This window comes from Carcharodon carcharias, chromosome 6, assembly GCF_017639515.1.
Source record: "Carcharodon carcharias isolate sCarCar2 chromosome 6, sCarCar2.pri, whole genome shotgun sequence".
Taxonomy (NCBI): Eukaryota; Metazoa; Chordata; class Chondrichthyes; order Lamniformes; family Lamnidae; genus Carcharodon; species Carcharodon carcharias.
The window spans coordinates 147557991-147577853 of record NC_054472.1 but is presented as its reverse complement, the minus strand read 5'-3'; the positions used below and the strand labels follow the sequence as shown (position 1 = coordinate 147577853).

At 43.1% G+C, this 19863-nt stretch overlaps 1 protein-coding gene across 1 annotated transcript in view; it reads right to left on the bottom strand.

Annotated features, from left to right (window-relative positions):
- Nucleotides 1–19863, bottom strand: part of wnt9a (wingless-type MMTV integration site family, member 9A) — an 89901-nt gene that overhangs the window by 23663 nt on the left and 46375 nt on the right. The window contains exon 3 of the mRNA XM_041190169.1: nucleotides 12748–13013. Within this exon, the coding sequence (XP_041046103.1) occupies nucleotides 12748–13013 (266 nt within the window). The remainder of the gene's footprint in view (nucleotides 1–12747; nucleotides 13014–19863) is intronic.

The window sequence follows — 19863 nt, the reverse complement described above, 5'->3', positions numbered from 1 at the left end:
GCAGCATGTGGAATTCTGCTTCAAATCGCTCAGTGCCGACCTTCCTGTATTTTATAGTGAATTAAACCACTAGTTGAACTGGATCATGCAGTGTGTCAGAACTAGCAACAATACAATAGATGAAGGTCTCCTCTTGGTCGCTTCAGAGATGAGTAACTTGCATTTATATAGCACCTTTCACAGCCTCCGGACTTCCCAAATTGCTTCACAGTCAGGGAAAAAACTTTGACATGCAGCCCCTGTTGTAACATAAGGGACAATGGAATGGTCCCACAAATGGCAATGAGATGAATGATCAGATAATGTTTTAGTAATGCTGGTTGAAAGAAAGAACAAACTCACTTTTATATAGAACCTCACAAAGCCTCAGGACATTTCAGATCACTTTATAACACAAATCGTGAGGAAAAACATTGGCCATGAAACCAGAACTTCTCTGCTGTTCAAATGGTGCATGATATTTTACAAAGTCAGGACCTCTTCGATTCAACATCTCAATCAAACAACAGCACCTCCGACAGTGCAGCGCTCCCTTAGTAATCTATTGAAGTATCAGCTAAGATTATAGTCTCAAGGTTCAGGAGTGGGCCTTGGACCCATAATTTTCTGATTGAGCAATGAGAGTGCCCTTTCACGGAGCCAAACTGTGACTCACAGCACAGCTGCTCACGAAGCCAAGCAATAGGTCAAACTGCCAAATGCAGTGGCGTTGCTCTCCCAATGGGATTAGACGACACAAATGAGTTCAGGAGGCTCGTGCAGCATTATTTTTAAAAAAAGTTAATGTAATTTTTCTGTTCATTATTTTAAAGGAGACTGATGCTTTTATTTGAATAGTGGACAAAGGGATTTCATGGAGAGGCGTTGGAAGTGTTTATTAATATCATCAGTCACTATTTGAAGAAAAAGCACGTCTTGCAGCATTTAACATTACCCACCACGGCCTGACCTAGCAAGTGAGGATATTATCCTCATAAGTGAAGAAAGACTTATATGACGGGAAAGAATGGTAGGCCTTCTAAGGACTCTAAATGTGGTACTGAGCGATATAACTACAATTTGTGTTTATATATTGCCTTTAAATAATAAAATGTCTCAAGGAGCTTCACATGAGCATTATCAGACATAAAATGTACCAAGCCAAAGAAGCAAAGCTGAATGAGATAGGTTTTAAGGAACATCTTAAACGAAGTGAAGATGGAAAGAGATTTGGGGAGCAAATTCCAGAACTTACAGCCGAGCCAATGATGGGCTAAACAAAGTGAGGCTTGCACAAAAGGCCAGAATTGAAAGAACACAGAGATCTTGAAGGGTTGCAGAGCCAGAGGAGATTTTAGGGATAGGGAGGAAAGCGACCAGGGAGGGATCTGAACACAAGCCTAAAGTTTTAAAATTGAGAATTTAGTGGATGAGGAAGCAAAGTTTATAAAGTGTGGAAGATGGGGGGCCAGCCAGGAGGGGGTTCAGATAGTTTGGAGATAATAAAACCATGAGGGAGAAAATAAGCCAGGAAGATGAGAGGTTCAACTCCAAGCCTACACTGAATTGACTAAGGAGCACAGGCAAGCTTCTGTAAATGGGTCCGGTCTCCCAGGCTAGAGAAGAGAAAAAAAAATCAGCCTGACTTGCTGTTTCTAATTACTATCCAGCATCCCCAGCTAGTAGGTGTGGATGCCTAATAAAGGCAGGGTGGGCTGTGATGCCTTCCATTAGCAAATAGCCCATTGACCCTCACTGTCTGCACTCCCACATGAAGGCTACCGAATGAGCTAATAGTATCAGCATGAGCCAGTGCTTTAGGAGAGGAAGAAAGAAAACTGGCTTGGATAACATACAGAAAGGTGAGACATGGGCCTTTGCCCAAAATTCCCAGAACATAGGTCCATGAAATGCCCCACATGGAGTTGCTGAATGAAAGTACATCATTGATGGGAAGGGGAGGGATGCAGAATACTTCTTATAATGAGAAACAGGGCAATGTCTGATTGTTAGCAATCATATTTAAAAACATTGAAATTCCACCAACTAGTTAGCAGGTTCTTAATGAAGAAAAATGAGAATTCAAAGACGAATTTCACTCCCCAACTGTTATTCAGACAGGAGAGAGTAGGGCCCCTCAGTACTCCTTTCATACTTCTGGCCTTCAACGTCATCAAGGATATGAAGACCTCCAAGGTGTTCTTTCCATTAGGGTCTGGGATTGGTTTGCCTGCACAGCATCTCAGTTGAAGTACAAGGGGTAACTCTGATTCTGCAAACCTGCTGTAGCCCTGTTTCTCTTGCCTAGACCCCAGCCAGAGCTGGGAGACTTGGGGTGTAGAATCACCATCTGATGCCCTGACCAACTTCTACCCCTCAAACAGCACCACAGAAAACAGATGATCTGATCACTTCTCTCATCACTGTTTGAGAGACCCTGCTGTATGCAAATTGGCTGCTGTTTTCCAATGTTACAACGGTGACTATACGCCAAAAGTATTTCATTGGCTGTGAAGCACTTTGGGACATCCTGAGGACTTAAAAGGCACCATATAAATGCAAATTCTACCTTTCAACAGAGTATGGCATAACAAATTTTAAAAGATGCAGAGGACAATATGTGTCTAATAAGGTGGGGCTTGCCAGTTTAAAGGAAATAAAACCCTTGCCAATTTGTGGATCTTGTATTAGCACCATACACTTCCAAATCAGTTAAATAGCTGGCAGGTATAAATCTCCTTACCAAACTGAAAATATATCTTAATTCCAACCTTATCTACCTTCAATGACAATCTCCTGGCCCACACCAGCATTCTTCAAGCCCAAGTCAGATTGCTGAAAGGTGATATTGACGTAGGTGCTTTTATTAACTGGAAACTGAGTTACCATGGAACCCATATGAGACTGGGATGCATTAAGGTCCTGGCACCAGAGATGGAAGGCTTTGCATGTTGAATTGCATTTTCACTTTCTCCACACCTGATGGAGAACTTTATACACTGGGATCAAATGTTAAGAATTTGGGGATGTGTAACTGAGTTTTCTGTGTTCACTCAAAGCACTGAATCAGTGCAGAAACTAAAATTTTTAGTCTAGATTAGAAGTTGGGCCCACTGGCCCCGGAATGAATGTGGAGGCTGCCGGTTGCGAAGGTGGGCTGGCCGGAATGCCTGCCTCCTGTGCTCTGACACTGTTGGACTTACAAACAAAAAACAAATCATAAAACATCTCTCAAGCCTTCATCCCTCCCCACACACTCTCCATGCCCCATCCATGCCAACCCATCCCATCTATTCATCCCCATGGCCCTTCCTAACCCCTATGTACCTCTACCCACCCCGATAGCCCCTCATACTCTCTAATTCCACCCTATGACCCGCTAACCAACCCCTATGGTCATAGAGTCTGCGATGGTCAAACAAGTACCTAACTATTCTAATCTAATTTTCCAGCACTGGGCCCATAGCCTTGTATGCCATGGCATCGCAAGTGCACATCCAAATACTTCTTAAATGTTATGAGGGTATTTGCCTCTACCACCCTTTCAGGCAGTGTTTTCCAGATTCTCACCACCCTCTGGATGAAATAATTCTTCCTCACATCTCCTCTAAACCTCCTGCCCCTTACCTTAAATCTATGCCCCCTGGTTATTGATCCCTCCACCAAGGGGAAAAGTTCCTTCCTGTCTACCCTGTCTATGCCCCTCATAATTTTATACACCTCAATTAAGCCCCCCTTAATCTCCTCTGCTCCAGGGAAACTAACCCCAGTCTATCCAATCTCTCCTCATAACTAAAACTCTCCAGCCCAGGCAACATTCTGGTAAATCTCCTTTGCATTCTCTCTAGTGCAATCACATCCTTCCTATAATGCAGATTCCAGAACTGCACGTAATATTCTAGCTGTGGCCTAACCAGCATTTTATACAGTTCCAGCATAACCTCCTGGCTCTTATATTCTATGCCTCGACTAATAAAGGCATGTATCCCATATGCCTTCTAAACCACCTTATCCACCTGCCCCGCTACCTTAAAGGACCAGTGGACATGCACACCAAGGTCCCTCTGATCCTCGGTACTTCTCAGAGTCTTACCGTTCATCATGTATTCCTGTGCCTTGTTTGTCCTGCCCAATTTTCTTGTCATCCGCGAACTTACTGATAAGCCCTCCGACATTCAAGTCTAAATCGCTTATATATACCACAAACAGCAAGGGGCCCAACACCAATCCCTGTGCAACCTCACTGGACACAGGTATCCAGTCACAAAAACACCCCTCGACCATCACCCTCTGCTTCCTGCTACTCAGCTAATTCTGGATCCAATTTGCCAAATTGCCTTGGATCCCATGGGCTCTTACCTTTGTTATCAGTCTCCCATGTGGGACCTTATCAAAAGCTTTGCTGAAGTCCAAGCAGACTATGTCAAATGCATTGCCCTCATCTACACACCCTGGTCACCTCTTCGAAAAATTCAATCAAATTGGTCAGACATAATCTCCCCTTAACAAAACCATGCTGACTGTCCTTGATTAATCCCTGCCTCTCCAAGTGTAGATTAATTCTGTCCCTCAGAATTGCTTCCAATAGTTTCCCCACCAATGAGACTGACTGGCCTGTAGTTGGTCCCTCATTTTCCAATGCTAACCTATGCCCCCACTCATCCCCATGGCCCTTTATAGCCTCTCTGACCACCCCCTATGGCCCTTCATGCTGCTCAATTATTGGATTTATACCTGCAGATTAATAGAATTTCCTCAGTTTTGTTTTACAGCGAAGATAGGGGGGAAAATGTTATAATTTCTTAAAGTTAGGGATTGCCAGCTTGTGTGGGAGGGACGTCAAGATCAAGTGGACCAAGGCTCAGTGAAGTCAACAGCCTTTGCCTGATTCAACTGTTATAGAGTAGATTTTTAACTTGGCATATAACTGGCATGCTCCATCAAGCACCAGTTAATGAAGCCACCAAATGTTTACTTCATGCTGGCGGATTTCATAACAGGCAGACAATCTGTAACGCCAGCTTTACACCCATCAACAAGTTGAAAGTCTATCCAGCTGTTTCTCAGGCACAATATCTATCAGTCCCCTCTTGAACTTGTCAGTTCATAATCTGACAGTTAAAACTAAGCTGGTTAAAAATTACTTTAGGAAAACCTTTTACACAAAGAAAGAATTTGGATTTATATAATCACATTATCATACCTCAAAATGCTTCACAACCAAGAATGTGCCATTACTAGACCGTGAGTTTCCTTGGAGCTGATTGCATTTACCATTCTGCTGTACTCCCAATGCAGGTATAGTAGCAGAACAGCAGCAGCTCGAAGAAGATTCTCAGCCTACATAGAAGGCAGCAGGACAATTTTCACACAGCAATGTCCATAGACACAAGACAAGGAAATAGCTCGTTAGTCTGTTCTTGGCCAATGTGCTAAGCAAACTTCCTACTCAGCTTCCAGTTTTTGGTTCTTTCACATCTGCCTAAGCAGCAAGAGTATTCAGGAGGGTGGATTTAAACATGGAGCAGGTAAACAACCGCTCACCCCCATCCCCCCCCACCACACATCCTCACCCCACAGGCAGACACAAATACTAAGGACAGCACCTCTGACAATGCTATACTCCTTCACTAATGCATTGAAGTGGACGTTTGGATTACATGCAGAAGTCCTGGAGTAAGATTGAACTCAGCCTTCAAATTCAGAAGTTAGAATGCTATTGACAGAAATACTTAGATTCAGAAAGATAGAGCTGGCACAGCTAAATTAAATGCTGGAGCAGTCTTGATGGGCTGACCCCTATTCCAAATGGCACGATCTGCCCCGCCCTCTCCGTCTCCCTTCCTGTGGTCCACTGTTAAGATTTCTGGAATATATTACCATTTATCAGCTCATAATAAAAAAAAACAATTACATGTCTCAAGTTTTATTGGAATCAGATGTGCTCTTTAAAATGTAAAGGAATTTTTAAAAAAGAGATTTAAAAAAATGTAAACATCACAAGACAAATTTCTGGAATAACTGAAGGGCCACAGCTGAAGATCAGAACCAGCCTTTCTGAAAAATAGCCAAAAAGAAGCTTCAGAACTTTTGCCAGTTTAAAAAAAAAGAACCACAGAGATCAAAGAATGTTCCAGCACAGAGAAAAGGCCATTCAGTCCATCGAGCTACCTGCTCTATCTCATGCAGCTTCTCACTATTGAATCTCCTGGGCATTGCTCGGGGTAATCCAGATAACGTGCCACTTTATAAGGATGCCACGTAACATGCTCTGTATTTTCTTTATTCATTTATGGGATGTGACTATTGCTGGCAAGACTAGAATTGGCTGACAATCCTAAATTGTACTTGAAAAGGTGATTCTGCAGTTTGTGTGGGGAAGGTACCCCTACGGTGCTGTTAGGGAGGGAGTTCTAGGATTTTGACACAACAGCAATTAAGGAACCGTAATATATTTCCAAGTCAGCATGGTGCATGGCATATTGAGGAAACTGTTTCAAAGCAGCTGCTGCTGCTCCTGTCCTTCCAGGCAGTAGAGTTGCCATGTTTGAGAGATACTCTCGAAAAAGCCTTGGAAAGTTGCTGCAATGTATCTTGTAGATGGCTCACAATGCAGCCTTGGTGATGGAGGGATTACATGTTCAGGATATCGATGGGATGCCAATCAAGCAGGCTGCTTTTTCTTCAATGGTGTCGAGCTTTGAGTGGAAAATATTCCATCACAACCCTGACCTGTGCCTTGTTGATGGTGGAAAAGCTTTGGGGAGTCAGAAAGTGAGCCACATGCCGCAGAATTCCCAGCCTCTGACCTACTCTTGTTACCACATTTTGTGTGTGTGTGTGTCTGGTCTAACACAGCTTTTGATCAATGCTGACCCCCAAGGTATTGATGGCGAGAGATTGAGCAATGGTAATGGCATTGAATGTTATGGGGAGGTGGGTAGATTCTCTGTTGGTGGAGATGGTCATTGCCTGGTATTTGCATGGCAAAACTGTAACTTGCTACTTATCAGCCCATGTCTGGATGCTGTCTTGGTTTTGGTGCATGTGGGACTTAACTGTGCAGTTGTGAATGAGCACCATGCAATCATCAATAAACAAGACGGCTGGGCCTAAGGCGCTACCCTGAGGAACTTATGCAGTGACGTACTGGGACTGAGATGATTGACTCCCAACAACCATCTTCCTTTATGCTGGATATGACTTCAACCAGCAGAGAGTTTTCCATCTGATTCCCATTGGCTCCAAATTTTACTAGCAGCCTTTGATGTTGCACTCAAGCCAAAAGGCATGTCAAGGGCAGTCACTCTCACCTCACCTCTGGGATCTAGCTCATGTCCATGTTTGGATCCAGGTTGCAATGAGGTCTGGAGGTGAGAGATCTTGGCATAATCCAAACTGAACATCAGCAATCAGGTAAGTGCCACTCATTAGCACTGTTGACAACACCTTCCCATCACTTTGCCGATGATCTAGAGTAGACTGATGGCATGATAATTGACTGGATTGCATATGCCCTGCCTTTTGTGGACAGGGCATCACTGGGCAATTTTGCACTTTGTCATCGACATAATTGCCAGTGCTGAAGCTATGCTAGAACAGCTTCACAGGGCTACGTGGCATAATAGTCCTGTCCTTATAAAGCAGCACATTATCTGGATTATCCTGAACAATGCCACAGGAGATCCAATAACAAGAAGCTGTGTGAGGTAGAGCACGTAACTCATGGGTGAAAGCAGCACATAAGCTGAAAAGCTTTTTCTCGGTGTTGAAACGTTCACTAATGTCTGTCCTGGGCCACAAGTCTTAAGCACTATAACCAAAGTTGTTGCACCTTTATCAATGTTTTTTTTTTCTTCATTCACAGGATGTGGACATCACTGGCAAACTCAGAATTTATTACTCATTTGTTGTATGCAGTGTGCTCAGCCATTTCTTGATATCACATGGAGTGAATTGAATTGGCTGAAGACTGGATTCTGTGATGCTGGAAACACAGGAGGAGAGAGAGAGATGGATCATTCGCTTGGCAGTGATGGCTGTAAAAGCTGTGTCTTTTGCATTCAAATGATGAATTCCGCCACCATTGAGGATGGGGATGTTCATGGAGCTTCCTCTGTTTAGTTGTTTAATTGTCCACCACTATTCATGACTGGATATCGCAGAACTGCAGAGCTTTGATCTGATCCGTTGGTTGTGCAATTGCTTAGTTCTGTCTGTAGTATGTTGCTTCTGCTATTTAGCATACATGTAGCTCTGTGTTGTAGCTTTGCCAGGTTGCAACCTCATTTTTAGACACAACTGATGCTTCATCTGGCATGCTCTTCAATACACCTCATTGAGCCGGAGTTGTCCTCTGGCTTGGTGGTAATGATAACGTGAGGGATGTGCTGAGCAGGAGGTTACGGATTGTGATGATGTACAATTTGCTGCTGCTGTTAGTCAACAGCACCTATTAGATGCCCAATTTTGAGCTGGTAGACCTGTTCTAAATCTGTCACATTTATTATAGTGGTAGTGCCACACAACACGATGGAGGGTATCTGCCATGTGAAGGTGGGACTTCATCGCCACAAGAACTGTGCAGTGGTCACTGTTACCAGTACTGCCATGGACAGATGCATCTGTGCAGGTAGATTGGCAAGAATAACATCAGGTAGGTTTCTTTCTCATGTTGGTTCTCTCACCCAGTCTGACAGACATGTCCTGCAGACTCAGCCAGTTGTGGTGATGTGGAACCACTCTCAACGATGAATATGAAAGTCCCCTGCCCAGAGTACATTCCATGCCCTTGCTGCCCTCAGTGCTTCTTCCAAGTGGTGTTTAACAAGGAGGCACACTGACTCATCAGTTGACCGGGGGCAGAAAGTGGTAATCCATGTTTGACTTGACACCATGACACTTCATGGGGCCCAGAGTCAATGCTATGGACTCCCAGGGCCACTTCCACTCACCTGTATACCACCCGACTAGGCATACCTAGAGATGGTGATGGAGAAGTCTGAGACATTAGCTAAAAGGTATGACTGAGTATGATTGCTTGGTTAGACTGTGGGACAGCTCTCCAAATTTTGGCACAAATCCCCTATGTTTACAGGATTGACTGGGCTGGGTGAGCCATTCTCGCGTCTGGTGCCTAGTTTGACATCAGGTGGTCACCTAGTTTAATTATTGTTTTAGTAGCGGCGTGGTACATCTGAGTGGCTTGCTTGGCTATTTCAGAGGACAGTTAAAAGTCAGCCACATTGCTTTGGGTCTGGAGTCACATGTAGGCCAGATCAGGCAAGAGTAACAGATTTCCTTCACTGAAAGGCTTTAATGAACTAGGTGGGTTTTAATGACAATCCAGTAGTTTTATGATCACCATTTCTCAACTAGCTTTTTATTCTGCTGCTGGGACACAACAGTGTCTTAACCAGGCCTGTCACTATTAAGACCACAACATCTAATTGATTTCAACAGACACAACCAGAGGCCATTAATTGCTGCTCCTGAGGGACATTTAAAAATCAGGTGATTGTACATTCCCAACTCCTGACCAGGCAACCCAGCATTGAATGGATTACATTCTTATTCAGTTTTTTCTCTATACCTTTGACAAATTGAATTGTGCTATCTGGTGTGATATATGCAAATAAAAACATAGGAATTGCTAGACAAAAAAACAAAAAAAATCACCATCCATCTAGCTTACCTTCTACCATCTTGGTAGTTGTATGATACAATGGTAATGGAGTTTTTTTTAACTAATCAGAGCAATCAATCTATCTCTATCAACTAGTCTACAACTCAAATGTTATTAACTGCCTAGCAAGTTGGTGGTAATCCGAACAGTTTGTCTTTCAACTAGCTTCAGTCTTGTAAGGAGTGGAGGATCGGAAGCCTAGAAACAGGATTGTGCTCAAATCAGAGTGGAATCCAGGCACAGTACCCAATGAGGCCGAGGTAGGATCACAGGAAATTGCTGCACTGGACTTGTTTGTTTGTTACTGGTGAGCTGCAGGCACCAGTCAGGGCTTCAGAGGCAGCTTGTCTATGATGGTGAGAGAGGCACAAGAGCAGCTGTCTCAAACAAGGCAGAGGAATTAAGGCAGTTCTGAGGGGTGGTAATAGAGGTGAACAATGGGTGTCTTTGGTTCACAGTATTAAATGCAGGGTAGGGAATAGCACCTCTGCTCCTTTCAATTCCACATTATTTAATTCATTCTCAGGATGTGGGCATCATCAGCAATACTGACATTTACTGCCCATCTCTAGCTGTCTTTGAGAAAGTGGTGATGGGTCTTCTTCGTGAGCCAGTGCAGGCCACTTGGTGAAGGTGCTCTCACGATGTGATTAGGTAGGAAGTTCCAGAATTTTGACCCAGCAACAATGAATAAACAGCAATACATGTCTGATACAGGATTTTTTAAAAAAAAACTTGCTTTAAAGGATAGCTAGTTAGATTAAGTGCAAATCTGGCGATCCTGAATGCAGCAGGCCTGAAGCATGCAGTGACCAGTGTAAACCAGTTTCCAGTTTAGGTCCTAAAACAAGCATTTCTGCCCTTAATGATATTCAAGGGGGGGACAAGGCATGTTTTAGATACCCCTCGGTAGGTTCTAGAGTATCTAACCAATATGTCTTTCAGCATGCCTCTGTAATATTCAGGAAGGTTAGACACCTAAATTAGAGCTATGCACCCAGTTTTCATCTATCAAGCAGTGGGTACCAATCATAGAGTCAGAAAGAGACAGCTCGCCTAACCTGGGGGGAGATGGACACAAGATTGGCTGGCTCAGACGAGACAGAGGAAATAAGACGAGTGTGGGTGGGTGGGCATAACGTGATCTAGTTTCTAGGCCAAGGTGTTTCTTTGTGTAGTCCTAGGGTTTCTATAGCTCTTCAGCTTGTCTACCTGAACTTTAGTGAGAGAACCCCTGACTCTGCACATATTCAACCTCTCCATGTCCTGCATCAGTGTATCTGGTCTTTGTGTTGTTGTGTGTGTGTGTGTGTGTGTGTGGCCTGGGTAAAAAAAAAGAGGAAGGAGGTGATATTGAGCTGAATTCTAGTACAAGGAGTGGCAGAAAATTAGGTGATCTACATACTGCACAGGAGCTGAGTTGAAAGTGCATGTCTGAGAGCTGGGGCTGTAATAGAAGAACCTACAACATTGGTCTAAATTTCTTCGAGCGGTTTGTTCCCAGTGTGGGAGCTGGAACTATTCCCTTTGCTTTTTTTTTCCCTCTGCCTAACCTAATGCATTTCTACTTTAGAATAGTCTCTTTACAAGTCCCACATTAGCATCAAAAAAATCTTAAAAGCCATATTAGGTTCTCTCTACTACAAAGGCAAATAGCTTGGCAACTCTTGGGTTTTATTGAAGTCAGCTGCACATTGCAGAGTCCCATGGTGATATAGAAATCCAGGAGTGGCTATGCACCCCCTGTTTAAAGATGGAGTTAAGCATTCCAGAAAATCTTCCTAGAAAGTGTTTGGCAGTTTGTGTTTTTTCATTTGATGCGATGGCCCAACTCAACTCATGGACATAGAGGCCCACTGCTTACGCATTATATCACTGCAAAAGCAGCTAGTGTGCAGCTCACCACCCTTTGAGCAACAGTTAACAAGATCTTTTAATTCTTCTGGCACATAAAAGCATGACACAGAAGAAACAAATCCTGCTTTGGTGATTGTATCCTTTAACTGGTCTGAATACTAGGTCATAATAGTCAAAAAAGAAGCAAACAGGAAGAGGTTCAGTGGATGGTGCTCTTGCCTCAGAGTCAAAAGTTTGTCAGTTCAAGCCATACACCAGAACACAGAACCCAGGATGGCACATCAGTGCAGTTGTGAGAGGCTTTAACATTTTCAGAGTTGCTGGACGCGACTTTACAAAAATCTTAAAAATCCCATAAGACCATTCGACGAAGAACAGAGAGTTCTTCTATTGTCTCAGCCAATGTTCCTCCCTCAAACAAAGCACAGACTGATTCCTTCAACATTTGTCTGATTATTGTTTGTGGGAATTGCTGCTACGGAGCAGCTCATTTGTTTATCTACATGTGTTTCAAAGGTAACTCAATGCAATAATTCTTACTATTATTAATCTTTGAGGCATATTCCTTGCTGACAGGACTGGCATTTACCTCCCATCCTTAAATGCCATAAGCTTGTGGTGGTCCTCCTTCTTGACTTGCTGCAACCTTATTGGTTTGTGTTACTACTTGATTGAATTCATTCATTTATCGTTTTTGTTATTTACTTTTTTTTTTGCATTTTGGGTTTGTTTGTGTTTCCATGACTTTTCTGGGAGCTTATCATTCATTTTAAACACCTGAAATGTTAGGATGGGAATTCCTCTGGACTCTGAGGATGGTGTGGAGGTTTTATTGGAACAGACGCAGGGTGTCTGTACTAGCTTGCCAGTTACCAAGTGTATGCTGCTGCAGACCTCAGCAGAGATATTTAATCAAGCCCAGGAAGAAGTGCCTTCACATCAACAGGAAGGTCCTTTTGCAGCTCAGGGCAGAGCGCTGGGATTACATGCAAGCAGAAAAATATTCCAGCAAGATTTGTGGCAACTAACAGCAGTATGCCATTTATCCCCTCGAGCCTGAATTATCAGCCTAACCGATATGCTCACGTCCTGGAGCTGAGTGCAATTCAGAAATAAGATTGCCAACAGCTGACACAAGTTGAATGATAATGTTACTTTCAAGATCGTACTAACTCAATTCCCCTTCAAAAAACATCTTGATGTTGCCATCACTGGTGACCACTTACCTTGACACCAACGTTGGTATTGTGCAGATCAACACGTGCTCTTAAGTCTTTGTTGGATTTCTTTTGTCCCATAAACTCCTTGACGAACTTGTTGCTGTACTTGAGGTTGTCCCCGCAGCCTCCCCACTGCCATGCTTCCCGGTTTTCTAAGTCAGGAGCTTCGTCACAGGTACATCGCTCCATCCGCCCAGCACTGCAAGCCTTGGCCAGGGCATGAGTCAGTCCAGCGGAAGAGATGGCGTACAGGAAAGCAGTCTCTTTAAAACCTGTGGGGGAAACAAAATTAATGAGTTTTTCTTGGCATAAAGTACAGGACTGAGGGTTTAAAACATAATGATAGAAGACAAAGAAAATCAAGAATGCTTGGTTCAGCCTTGGTGTTTTAAAGCCAGAATTTTATAGGTGGAAAGGAAGATTGAGGGAAGTGAAGAGTTTTGGGAAAGAGCAAGTTTGAATTTCAAATGTCATGAATCTTCATTCACCTGGGTGTATATGTGCATAGATCATTGAAGGTGGCAGGACAGGTGGAGAGGGCAGTTAATAAAGTATATAGTATCCTGGGCTTTATTAATAGGGAGCAGGGAGATTATGTTGAATTTATATAAGACACTTGTTAGACCTCAGCTGGAGTATTGCTTACAGCTCTGTTTACAGCCGCGTTATAGGAAGCATGTGAACACATTGGAGAGAGTGCAGAAGAGGTTTACAAGATTGGTTCCAGGGATGAGAAACTTCAGCTATGAGGATAGATTGGAGAGGTTGAGACTGTTCTCCTTGGAGAGAAGAAGGCTAAGAGAAGATTTGATAGAGATGTTAAAAATCATGAGGGGATTGTGCAGAGTAGATAGGGAGAAGCTGTTCCAGCTCATAAAAGGATCAAGAACTAGAGGGTACAGGTTTAAAGTGATTTGCGAAAGAAGCAAATGTGACGAGAGAATAAGTTTTTTCACACAACAAGTGGTTTGGGTCTGGATTGCACTGCCTGGAAGTGTGGTGGAGGCAGGTTCAACTGAAGCATTAAAGAGGGCATTAGATGATTATTTGAATAGAAACAATGTGCAGGGCTACAGGGGAAAGGCAGGGCAGTGGCACTAGGTCATAATGTTCATTTGGAGAGCTGGTGCAGACATGATGGGCAGAATGGCCTCCTTCTGTGCCATTAAAATTCTATGATTCTGTGACTTCAAAAGGTGAGAATGAAGATTATGGAACACATGAGGAGCTAGGTGACAATACTGAACAGATGCTGCACTGCCAGAGGTGTTCAATGGCGATATTCAATTGAATGCTCCTTTACCCTTTTAAGTGGATGTAAAAACTCCCCAGACAATATTTTGAAGAAGGGCAAAGGAGTTGACCCAGTGTTCTGACCAATATTTATTCCTCAACCAATGTCACCAAAGCAGATTATCCGATTGCTGTTTGTGGCAATTTGCTGTATGCAAATTGACTGCCAAATATCCTACACCTGTAACATCCTGAGATCATGTCAGAAGGGAGCATAAGTTTATTGTAGATGGAACCTAAGTGACTATGTACCATAGAGTTTCCAAATGGTGCGGATTCCCACATGTTCAATGTTACAGGTCTCAGCTGTGCTTCCAAGGGTGTGAGCAGAACCTAGACACAGGCTCTACCCAAACAGTGAAAAATGCCTGTGGTGGAATCACTGCAGGATACAGTTGGCCACCATCTGGCAGCCTGTTTCACAGTGGCATTGGCAACACATCACTTATTTTAATGTAGACACTGCTTAAAGGGGAACAATTCACTTTCTTGTGTTATTGAACAACTCACGTGTATCTCAATATCAGTTCCTGGGCATGAACATTATTTAAATGAGCAAGTGATTAGATACATTTCTTCCAGAAAACTACATTTTGCAAGACAGGATATGAATAATTTGAGACATGATATCTGTTAAGTATAGCATGTGTGTAAGGAACATGTGATTCTGAATCTATGGAGCCTCCAGCTCCAATGCCCCTGGACTGTCACACTGAACTGGTGGCCTCCCCATACAGCATGATCAGCACCCTGCAAATATTGGTGCCCTGGGAGGTATCACCCTTAATAGGGCCTTCATATTATTTAAACTGGCTGCCCACCTCCATTCAGTGGATAGCCAATCCTTGCCTGGTCCCACACTTCTCCAGCAGCAGGATTACAGGGGGAGCTGTCAAGAAGCTCCTTGCTATTTTATCGGGCCCCACCCCTGCCTCCCAGCCCAGGACCTTGGGGCAGGGAAAATCCTGGCATGGCAATAGGCCACAACTTCACCCCCTTCTCTGACCATTTTAAGTTAGCATGACCCTGGATAAGAAAGAATTATCCAGAATCAAGAGACTAACAGCTGGGTGAGCACAAAGCTCACTCAATTGACTATAGAATGGAATACAAGATCCTACTGAAGGAAATAGCACAGTCATGGAAGACCTGGAGGAGAGGCTAACGATTATGGAGGCTGTGAATCAGGAAGCCTATGAAGAGTGGGGTTAATGGAGGCCAGGATTTAGTGCAGGGTAGGTGGGATACCAGTTGCAGAGTTCTGGACAAGTTGAGGACAAATATAGCTTAAATCAAGGATACGGGTAAAAGCTAGAAACAGCAGGAAAGAGATGAGGTCAAAGGCCAGACATAAGGGACATCTGCAGGAATCAGTTAGTATCCTTGATCATTGCTTGAGTTTAAGAGAGCGATTAATTCTAACGTTTCTAAATTACAAGTTTGTCCTGGCTCGAGAATGAATAGAATAGTTCTGGGGATGAGGATCTTCAGTTACGTGGATAAATTGCAGAAACTGGGATTGTTCTCCTTACAAAAGGTTAAGAGGAGATTTGATAAAGTTGTTCAAAATCACGAGTCATCTAAACAGAGTGCATAGAAGGAAACAGTTCTCATTGGTCGAAGGGACAATAACCAGAGGACACAGATTTAAAGTGATTGACAAAAGAGCCAAGGGTGCATGAGGAAAAGTGAGGAGATCTGCCCGAGAGAGTGTGATGGAGACAGATTTAATCATGGCTTTTAAAAGGAAATTGGATAAACAGCCGAAGGGAAACATTAGCAGGATCATAGAGAAAAAGTCAGGGGGTGGGACTAACTAAACTGCACTTGCAGAGATCTAGCACAAATTCAGTGGGCTGAATGCCCTCCTTCTGTGCTGTGAATATTCTATGATCCTTCACAGGTAGGTTCCCAAGGTAAGAGGGCAACTTGTACCAGCCATTCAGCCCAGGCAAGTCCTTCTCAGGGAGTTCCCCAAGATACAAGGAACTGTGGGCAAGCTTTAAAGGAAGAATTCACCCTGGTTTACACAACTGGGAATCTGTACACAGGTAGGGGTAAAACAAACCGCAGCCTTTTAACCATGGTAATTCATTGAGTGGAGGGAGAGATTGATAGAGGTAGTTAAATGAATGGCGTAATTAGTTACAACTTTCACCTTCGAGATTTAGGTTTAATGCAGCCCAAACTGATGGGTTGAAAGTCTCCTCTCTTGTCCCACCACAGCCCCACATCCCCCACTCTCTCCCTCTTTTGGTTTATAAGGGATCATGGGCAGTTTCCATACCAGTTGCTGGTGGGCATGAGTCCAGAGCAGCAAATTATTCATCAATCATTGCAAAAATTCCACTAAGTTGGCAGCCTTACTAAGTGAGGCCCCAAGAGATAGCTGTGTGGGAAATCGAAATGCCACAATGGTGCAGCAAGCATTGCTCCTCTGAAGTTTGAGAAGAGGGACACAGATGGGGCACTGTGGAACCATCTTGGCTCTGTCTTTATATAACTCAGTCTGGAAAAGTGGTGCCCAGAGGGAGACCTATGCCCTCCCTCCTTTTGTTTCTTCTGTGTATGTCATTTGTTGAAGCTTTCCAAAACTATTATAAGATTAATGAGTAACTAACTGTCAAAACATAGAACCAACAGAAAATGGGGAGCCCAAGAGCGCAGTGTCCTTGATGTTCCCAGTTCTATATGACAAAACGTACCATATCCTTGTACAAGGATACAAATCCTTAAACAAACCATAAAAGAGAGAGGGATGGAAATTTGGCTTTGTAATGCCTGGGTTTTTGGTGGCGCGGGTACCATCTTATATCCAAAATGGCATGCTCAGTATGCACACACATGTCTGGCCATTTTGGTAAGAGACAACCAAAAGGTGCATTTACCCATGTCAAAAGCATGCTTTAGTCCAATAACATATGCAAATAAGGAACCTTAAGTCTGCTTTTTCTCCCTCATGAAACTTTGGATTGCCTAAGCAGCCAATACCAGAGCCAAGTGCCTCTGGTAAAGCCAGCACTAAGCAACATAGGATTCAAAAAGTAAGTACTCACCTTAACCACTGCTGCCCACTCCAACCATCAGGCCCACCCTTATCTCCTGGGCACTGGACCCCACTTCCTACCCTGGTTACATTCCGATCTCCAAGCCTCACACCAATTGTACACCAAGGCCCAGCCATTCCTCCGTCATACCCCTGCGTACTGTCCCCCATAATCACTTACTTGAACTTGGGCACACAAGCCTCTGAGGAATCCTGCCAATGTGGTATCTACATGATAACAATCAAGGTCCACAGCTGAAAATCCCACCCTCCTCGGGCCTTTCCATTTAAACGTCGTTTATTTGCGAGGTGCCCCAAAATGATCACTGCCGAATTTTTGGGCCACAACATTTAAGGGAACAGTGTAAAAACTTTTTAGCTAACCTGTGCTGTACCTGCCCAAGTCCTCAATTCTCACATTGAACTATATCAGAGCAGAACACTGCGGACACTGCATTCCCTCACTACTGAAATTCCTCATTTGAGGAGAAAATCCCCCTTCACGCTCAAACAAAAAAAAATGCTGTATTACAATTACTGTCAACCATCTTACTGCTTGAACAATTAATGTCCTCCCCACTGTTTTACCAGAGGTACTGATCCATTTAAAATACACAGCTTAATGCATCTGCTAGAATGCTGGAGCCAGATACTGGACATCATAACCATTATTTAATTTTATATTTGATTTTGGACATGTCAAAAGTTGTGGTGAGAGATTCTTTTATTCTTTGCACATGCTTTATTAAAGAGAAAGCAAAGTGTGTGCAATTTAATTTTTAATTAGATGATATTGCATATGTGGAGTTTATCTGAAGTGTACAGCTTGCAGGAGTCATAGGCTCATAAATCAGCACGCTGCATGCCAGATGTGCTGTAATAAACCCATAACCTTTTCACTGGCAAAGCAATTGAAAATGGAAAAAATAATTACAGTCAAATGTACTTGTCCTCTTGGACTAAAAATGCTATTTTAATTTCTCATATTAAAAAAAAATGAAAAGTCAAGCTTAATCGTCGTCTAGATGGAAGAAACAATTGAGGTCTGCCCCTTAGCCTCCTGATTATGGGTTCAAGTACCAAGGCTGCCTGATGCACTAATCGGCCAGTCAATTCCCATCTGGAAGTCTTCATCTGACTTTTTCCTCCGTCTGCCTTTTTCCAATATTTTTATATATATATATATATATATATATATATATATACACACACATATATGTCTGCCTTTCTCCTCTTGCCTGCATACCCTCTGTGTGGCACTCTCTCCTTGAGTTGAACTGATCTTGCCAAAAGTTAGTTTGAGCACTAAACGGGAACTGCTGGTCACAATGAGCTTTACAAATATCGACATGAAGAAATTCACCCCCTCAGTCTGATCTTTTTTGTTCTTTTCCCCCCTTTCATTTATTCCTGTGATGTGGGTGTTGTTGGTAGGGCCAGCATTTATTTTCTTGCACTAGTTGACCCGAGTTGGTGGTGATGGGCCACCTTTTGAATATTCACAGTGTAATGGTTTGATACAAAAGAGTGGCTTGCTAGATCACTTCAGAGGTAAAAGAGGCATGGGACTGGAGTCACATATCGAGCAGACCAGGTAAGCACAGCAGGCATTCTTCCTTAAAATACATTAGTGAATTGTTGAGTTTTTACAAAAGTTAACAGCTACATAATCACTTTTATGAATCAGCTTTTTACTTCCAAAATTTTAAAATTAAATGCAAAGTTCCAAACTGCCATGGTGGAATTTGAGCCACATTCTCTGGGTTAAAGTCTAATACCATAAGCACTCTCGCTGTCAGTCCATGTAAAGTGTGCTCTTGTCCTTGCAAGTCTTTCATCTCTGTCCTCATTCCCTGCTCAGTATTAGGGGTACCCTTTTTTCCATTTTCACTTTGTTTCTCTTTCCTCGGGACTGATAATGCAGTCAAATATGTAAATAATGTGCCAGTGTTTTGGGCTTAAGGATAATTAGATGTGGATGGCTGATGCCAGCTGCACTGCAGGAAAAGCAGGTGAATGCAGTAAGAAACAGCCCTGTATATCAACTGTGCTCATCAAGATCCCACATTTCATCTGAATTAGAGGCTTTCTGAAATGTGACTGAGTATCTTGAGTAATGTTGCAGACAATAAGCCACAGTTCAGTGGAGGCCCACACTACTTAATTCCTGGGTGAAGCTTTCCTTGTTAATCAGGGACCATCACCCTTCATTATTTGCTCTGTTGCCCTGTGCCCTTATGTAGTCAATTGTGTTCCATGGCACTGAAATATAAGCAAAAGTAAATAAAGCACCTTGGATTTCATTGTTGATGCTCTGGCCACAAATCCCTACGGATCGACCATAAAAATATCTGAATGAGCTGATTTCACATTATTGTGCAAAGTCAGCTTGATTGAGCACTGTTGCCTCGAGTATCTGAGGAGCGGAAATCCTGGTGGCATTATAATGGGTCTGCATTATTCCCAATGTTATCTTTTTTATGCCTTTATGCCCTTTCATTCTGCTGCTTTAGTCAATTTGTCTTTTTCCTTCTTGTTCTCTTTTTTCTCTCCTCAGCTTGTTCCCTGCTCTCTACGTAGATGCACTTCCAAATGCTGATTCCAGTGACAAACATTCTTTTATCTCTCTCATGTCTCTAATGTTTTCCTTGCTGTATATTTTCTAAGTAATTATGCCTCCTTCTGTGCCTCCTTTCCTCTCTCAGCCCTTTTACCTATCTATCTATACATGTCTGCCACTTACTCCCTCTAGATGATCCTCTTGTTGTAGGTCCCTTTGCCTC